Genomic DNA, 7,423 nt, shown 5'->3' with positions numbered 1-7,423 from the left:
CACCCCGTGCCGACCAGCGCCACTCGGGCCCTCTCACTCCCGGCCCGACCCTCTGCGGGCCTCGCCTTGTCCCCTCAGTCCAGATCCTCTAGTGCAGACCCCTCCTCGCCGGGTCTGGCGACCGTCGGCAAACATGGCCGCCAGACGTCTGCCGCGGCGCCTCCTCTTCCAGACCTCGGGGGCCGAGGCTGGCAGCGGAGGGTAGCCCGACCCGCCGCCCGAGAGCGCGCGGCGGGGCGGGGGCGGCCGAGGCGAGAGGAGGGCGGGGGCCACGGGGAGCGGCGGTCGCGGGCCTGGCGCGCGCGGGGGCGACGGCAGGGCGGGGCTTTCGGGCTCGCGCGCGGGGCCGAGCGCGGGCGCGAGCGCGGGCGGGGGCGGTGCGGCGGCGGCGGTTGGAAGCGGCGGCCCAGAGCCCTCTCGCGGCCGCGGCGGCAGCAGCGCCAGCCCCAGCAGCCTCCCGGCCGCCGCCGCCGCCGCCGCCGCCGCCGCCGCCGCCACCGCCGCCGCCGCCGCCGCCGCCGCCGCCGCCGCCGCCGCCTAGCGCTCCCGCCGCCCGGCCCGACATGAGTGAAGCGGGTCGGGTGCCCTCGCCCGCCGCGCCGCCGGAGGTGGCCGCGGCAGCTCCGGACGAGAGGAAAGGGAAGGAGCCTGAGCGCGACAAGCTGCCGCCCATCGTATCGGCGGGCGCCGGAGCTGCTGCGGTAGGTGCCGGGCGGGGGCAGCGGGGCGCCCCGACGGCGGGCGTCGGGAGGGAAGGCAGGGGGCGCCCGGCGACCCCCGAGGCCGCCCGCCGAGATGCGCCGGTCCATCCTTCCCCGAGCCGCAGTGGAGTGTGTGGACAGCCGCGAACACTTCTCGAGAATCGGAAAATGTTGGGGTGGCCGCGTCCGCTGCCTGTTCTCGGTTATTGTCTGGCTTGGAGGGGGCCCACTTTCTCTAAGGAAATGACCGGCTTTTTGGAGTCCACGTTATCATCTGTTGGTCAGGGCAAGGTAGCAGGCAGGGGGGAGTGGGTTTTCCACCGAGGTGCCTGCCTGCTTTGGGGGCGCAGAGATTCCCCCCTTGTCTTCGATTTTCTTTCCCTTCCCCCCTCGGATTGAACAGACTGTGCGGCGAGTTCCCCTTAATTGTGACCTTTCCGTTGCTGTCAGGATAGTGGGAGGTAGATGCCTCAGTGATGGTTTTATTTTTCATATGGTACAGACATGTGACGTAAGGTGGGGAGGATTTTTTAACCTTTTATTTAAACTCAAGTTATCTGAGCTTGACAGGGATGATTTCCCAGCTGGATTTTCTTAAGGATTAATTGGAGAGCGCTCTAAGGCTTCAAACTACATATTGCCAGATGATGTAATGGGACAGCCCCCCTTCCCTGTTTTTACTGGTGGTTATGATTCTGGTTACTTTGGCGCGCGCGCGCGCACACACACACACACACACACACAAATTAATCTGATTTTTGAGATTTTTATTTGGTATAACATTTAAATACTTTTTGAAAGTTTGCTTGGGTACATTTAAAGGCCATGACTTGTCATGCATCTGTGCTTGACAAAATAGTAAAAGTTTAAAGAACATGATACATTTGCTTTATTCCTACTTGCAAACTCATTTCTTAAAACCTCCCTCTTAAATGACTAAGAAGTTACTAAAATAGCTCACTCTTTAAAGTGTTAGGAATAATGTTTTGATTCTGTAGGTTTTAAAAAAATATCTAGGGACTGTGATAACTGGAAATTGTTAGAACAAGCTCTGATCATTAAATCACTGCAGCAAAGTGTGGACAGTAATAAAATGACACACATACTAAAATATAGCTAGAACTGAGTGGTAAATTAAAGTTGTGTGTGGTTAGAAAACACTTTGGGAGATTCTTTAAAGGAATTTGTCACAGACCCAGTTCTTATGTTGGTAACCTAGGCTTTCAGAGTTTATCCAAGACATCCTTAACTTGCAAAAAGACAGTGTTTTAAAAGTTCTTTAAATCAGTTTAAAACAATTAATTAATATGTTTATAAGAAACAGTTATATGAATGAGTTTTGGTCCTCTACTGAGCACCCTTCCCAAAACATATTTATCTCAGTTTAACTGAAAAATTGAAGGTTTGGAATAAAAACTTGGAGAAACTGATATACTGTGGACCCAGGTCTGCAGACTGTTTCCTGAAAAACTTGGAGTTTGAAGTTTGGAAATTTAGAGTTTTTCAGATTTTAGAAAGGCAATTCAGTACATATGTCATATATAATATCTTCAGTGAGGTCCTGGCCAGTTCTTCATAATTAAGCATTTCAGTAGTTCTGCAGTCAAATGTATGTGTATTCACACTATGAGAGGTAAAGTCAGTCTTAAGTATAAATAGCTTCATATCCTTTCAGGTCAGGTTGGATTGTCAGAGTTCAGGTCAGGTACATGTTTTGTCACGATATGAGGTACAAAAACCTTTCAGTTTTAAAAGCTTACAGGATTTCAAAAGTGTGAATAAAAGATTATGGACTTTTACTACTAGTCAAACAAGAATAGAGTTCAATAAGTTTTTTAAAACCTTGAATTAAAGAAAATTGAATAAAATATGTGTTTGGTCCTCCAGAGGGCAGGAGAGCTGGGATGATGTCTGAGATCACCAGCAGGTGGGGAAAGCCTTGGTGTGGAGGGACACAGAAAAACGGTTTGTGGCCTGTTGGTTGTTTTTCAGCCTCCACTGTGGACTAGATGAAGTTTCTGGAGGCTTGCTTAGGAACCTGATTGCTGAAAAAACAATTTTTTCTTTGGGACACTTTAGTGATTCTTTTTGCCCTAGGTGAACAGTTCTATGTGCACTGAGTTTATGACTCAATTAATGTAACCCTATATTACTGGCTTTTTCTGAAAACCATTCTATTTCATTTTTACAGGAGTTTGGAAGTAATTTAGAGTGACAGCTCCCTAGAATAAATAGAAAGCCAGTTTATGATGCCCTAAGAAAGCTTGAAGGGTTGGGACTATATCCTGAAAGTGTAAAAAATATATACAGGGATGGGATTGAGGGTGCTGGAAAAAGCAGCCCTGAAGTGATTGATCCTAAGACCACCTAAGTGTGAAGGAAGGCCCTTCTAGCCACAAAGTCCCTAGCACAGTGGTGTCAAACCTGACTAACCAGAGTTTCCCTGGTAGCATGTTAAAATCCTGATTCCCAGATCTCACCTCAGAGCTCCGGTTTTCAAACTCTGAAGCAAAGTAAAATCACCTGGGAACTTTTAGAGCCATCATTGTCCAGTTTCAATTGCATACCAGTTAAATCCATTTCTGTGGATGGCTCTCAGTCTTCTTTTAAACTCTCAGATGTAGCTAAGATTGAAAATGCATGCTTTATGTACTAAATTAAGAGCTCTGTGAAATCTGTGTTTTAACTACCTTTCTTCAAGTCTACTTAGTTTATGGAGCAGCATTTGAAATGGACTGGTGAAAGGTATGGATTGAGTCAGTGGGGCACAGCAGAAATCAAGGGTGGTGGGGTAACTGAGAGAAATGTTGGTTAAAGTGGTTCTAGTTGGAGATGCTCAAGAGGCTCAAGATAAGAGACCTCAGGAAACCATCAGGGTGCATAGTTTGGCCTTGCTGTTGTGGAGAGGTGATGCAAGTCCACAGAGTTGAGGAGACTAATGGAAGCAGGACATAGATGCAAAGGGGTGGTGGTATCAACATTGAATTTACTGAGTTTGACAAATTGGAGTGGAGGAGAATATTGTAAATTAGTTGTTGATACAATACAGAAGTTAGAAAAAAATGGTAAATAGGGAAGAAGAAAATGGCCAAAGTCAGAGCAGAAATAATAGTGGCAGAGCATATGGGTGGCTCAGTTGGTTAAGTGACTCTTGGTTTCGGCTCAGGTCATGATCTCAAGATTGTGAGATCAAGCCCTGCATGGGGCTCTATGTTCAGCGTGGAGTCTACTTGAGAGTCTCTGTCTCCCTCTCTCTCCCCCAGCTCACGCAAGCACTCATGCTGTCTCTCTCTCAAATAAAATAAATAAATGAAATCTTAAAAAAAAAAATAATAGTGGCAAGTGAGGCTGAGTTTGACTGTCTACTTCAACATTTAAATTCGGTGAGCGGGAAAAGAGAGGAAGTTCTCCACCGGGTAGGATAGCAAGGAACGAAATGGCTTCTAGCAAAGAATGAAATGTCTTCAAGCAAGAGCTAGATTTAATTAAGTCAGAGAGGAGAAGGGAAATGGAGGAAACCAGTTTAGGATTTCAAAGGGAAGTTTGCCCACAATGAAGGCCAGAAGACTTGTCAAGTAGGTGGAAGGTGAGGGGAAGGTTTTGAGGGAAATTTCAAAGTTATAGAGAGGATTTGATAGGAAGTCAGTATCAAGAATAAGTTCATATACATTGTGTCAGGTGTGTATAAATGGGCTTGGTGAAGCCACTAGCTAAAATGTAACTACCAATTATGGAACATCTATTATGTTTAGCTTTGGACTAGATGCTACAGAAAACACAAAAACATGGTTTAAAAAAAAAAAAAATGCCTGCCTCAGAGGAGGCAAGGCTTACACATGGAAACATAACAAAGCAAAGCAATGTGTATAAGTCACAATGAACCATAGAAACAATTTGCGCTATAGGAGACCAGAGAAAGGAAATCAATGTGTGCAGAACTGTGAAAAACGGCCTTGAAGTAAAGGTAATTATTTAAGCCAGCTGGCCATTGAAGGATGATGGGATTTGGATGGGCAAAAGAAAGTGGGTAAGTAATCCAGTGGAGAAAACAACATGAGCAAGACTTAAGGAAAAGCATTAGGGAGTAATACAGTGAGCCCAATGGAAGCGTGCTGGGAACTTGTGGGAGGTAAGTAAGATTGCTTGGGGGCTGGAGCCAGATCACCAGGCACAAAAGTATGGACTTTCTCCCCCGCTGTGGTTAGTGGGAAGCCACTGGAGTTGCTTAAATAGAGGAACCGATGAAGTTTTAGAATATAAGTGAGGTTCAGTGGGGTGGAGTCCAGAGTCAACAACCAAGGAAGGATTCTTGAGACGTCTTTGGTACAAATGGTGGTTTATTAAAGCACAGGAACAGGACCCGTGGGGAGAAAGAGCTGCTGCTGCCCTGGAGCTGTGAGGAATGGTCCATTATATACTTGTAAGTTAGAAGGGGTCAGGGATGGCTTAAGTCTCTAAGGGATTTTGGTGGCAAGGTTTCTAGGACCCTGAGGGGCTAGCTGTTGTTGGGAAAAGGTCACTTATTATCGTCTAATAAAACTTTAATCATGAGACCCTTCACATATATATTGGTGGGCCCTATGTTTGGGGATGATTGCCAGCATGTTTCTTGGAGGGTTTAGAGATAAAGGAATTTCTATATGTTAATATAGACTTACAGGATCCTGGTTGGGATGGGGGCTGCTGTCTGACTGTGATTGCCTTTTTCTCTTAGCACAGTATTAAGGTGGAAGTAGTTGAGTCCCTAGAGGAATGTCACTCTGCCTGTTTCAAGGATTTGTCAGTGGGCTCTGGATAGTAAGGAAATTTAATAACTTTTCTTCTGCCTCTGTTTTCCACATCAGAATGACATAATGAAATCCATGGTAGTGATTAGTGGTTAGCCTGGAGGGGGATAAGGAAGAGTACAAAGAAGGAGCTTTGAAGTTGGTACCCAAGGTAAACCGGTGCATCCGCTCAGGTGGTGGCCATGTGATAGCAGGAAGGGATGGAAGAACCCACATGATGTGGAACCTTATTAGGCAACAGAATGGAAAAGAGGGAAGATTGATATAAAAAAAGGATTCTGCAGTTTCCAGATAAGTTATCTCAGAGAAAAATGTTTACATCGAAAGGCAGTCCAGCCAGTAACATTCCAAATAAACATATGTGTGTGAACTCACATAAACTCTGCCCATCTAGGTATTTGGAACAATCTCGTACATGGAGACTCTTATGCCTTTTGTCCATTGTGTCCTAAACAAGAGGTGAGACAGGAAAGAGTGAAGGCTATGGTGCCAGAGGTTTTAAGCAATTTAATAAACCATAGATATTATAAAAAATATATATGTATATGTTTTATATATATATATATATGTAATATAAGTAATAGCTAGTATTTGAGTACCTACTCTATGCTAAGCATCTTCCCTGTATTTCTTATTTAGTCAGATTGCAACCAAAACCAATCACAACAACCACTATGATGGTGAGGAAGGTAGTCTCATTTCATAGAACAGGAATCTGAAAGTCAGAGAGGTTTGCTGTTCTTGCCAAAGAGTAAAATAGCAACAAGCAGAGCTTTGTTTAAAATTGAGACATTTCTCGCTCAGAAACCCATGCACTTTCCATATACTGTATCTATGGTCTGGACAGTGTGTTTCAAAGAACCTGCACCTGTAGCAATATTTGTTCTTTTTAAAAAGAGATGTGGTCTAGTGACAAGTTCAAAATTTTGTTAATCAGAGATAGAATTGTTATGGAGGAGAAAATGTGTTCTAGGATAGCTGATAGTGTCAGTTTTAATGATGGCATGAATGAATGATTTTTCTATATAAAATAAAGCAATTTCATTAAAGAAAAACAATCTGAAAGTCTTGAGACATAAAAAGCAGGGTGATAGCTAAATAAATACATATCCAGGGTGTCTCTAATTTTGAGTGGGTTGTAAAGTCTGTTTGTCAATTTTTTTTTTAACTGCACAGCCATTATATCATTGCCTGCTTATTCTCTCATTCATAACTAATTCAGAATGTTAGGACACAAGTGCTTTGACTAAATGTAACAATTGGAGAAAAGCGGTCATTGTAAGTTGTGAGCAGGACACCTCCAAAAGTGCCCTGTAGGATAAGTGAGAAGACTAAATTGATACACATAGAGCATTTAGGAAGGAGCCTTGACAAAGTGAGCACTCAATAAATGTTGGATGATGATATTTTTATTATGTTGTTATTGTTATTTACAAACCAACTACTGCAGCTGGGGAGCTGTTTTTAAACCAGCTCACCCTTTCTAAGTCTGTTCTATGGCTTTGGTACTTTCCTTCATAACGTTTTATATCAAGCCTCCCAACCTGGACCACCCCAACTTCCTTCTCCTTTCCTTCGGTGTGCATGCACACTGGCGCATTTATGCGCGCGCACACACACATGCACACTGAATTCAAGGACATTATGCATTCTCTGAACTTTTTAGGACTGGTGTATGCCAAGGTTCATATAAAAAAATTTTTTTAAAGATTTATTTATTTATTTATTTGGCAGAGAGAGAGATCACAAGTAGGCAGAGAGGCAGGTAGAGATTGGGGGGGGGGGAGCAGGCTCCCCACCGAGCAGAGAGCCTGATGTGGGGGCTCGATCCCAGGACCCTGGGATCATGACCCAAGCCGAAGGCAGAGGCTTTAACCTACTGAGCCACCCAGGAGCCCCAAAAAAATTTTTAAGAGGAAAAGAAATCGAAGTAAA

General features: G+C 44.8%; 1 protein-coding gene across 5 annotated transcripts in view; it reads left to right on the top strand.

The window, feature by feature from the left end:
* Positions 1–517: 517 nt before the first annotated feature.
* Positions 518–7,423, top strand: part of HECTD2 (HECT domain E3 ubiquitin protein ligase 2) — a 72,475-nt gene continuing 65,569 nt past the window's right edge. For all 5 annotated transcript variants that reach the window (XR_009352531.1, XM_059169473.1, XM_059169472.1 and 2 more), the window contains exon 1: positions 518–701. Coding sequence is in view for 4 of the 5 variants with exons in the window: in XM_059169473.1 (XP_059025456.1) it covers positions 564–701 (138 nt within the window). In the remaining variant the exon portion in view is untranslated. The remainder of the gene's footprint in view (positions 702–7,423) is intronic.

Source organism: Mustela lutreola, chromosome 4 (assembly GCF_030435805.1).
Source record: "Mustela lutreola isolate mMusLut2 chromosome 4, mMusLut2.pri, whole genome shotgun sequence".
Lineage (NCBI taxonomy): Eukaryota > Metazoa > Chordata > Mammalia > Carnivora > Mustelidae > Mustela > Mustela lutreola.
This window is presented reverse-complemented; position numbering and strand designations above follow the sequence as displayed.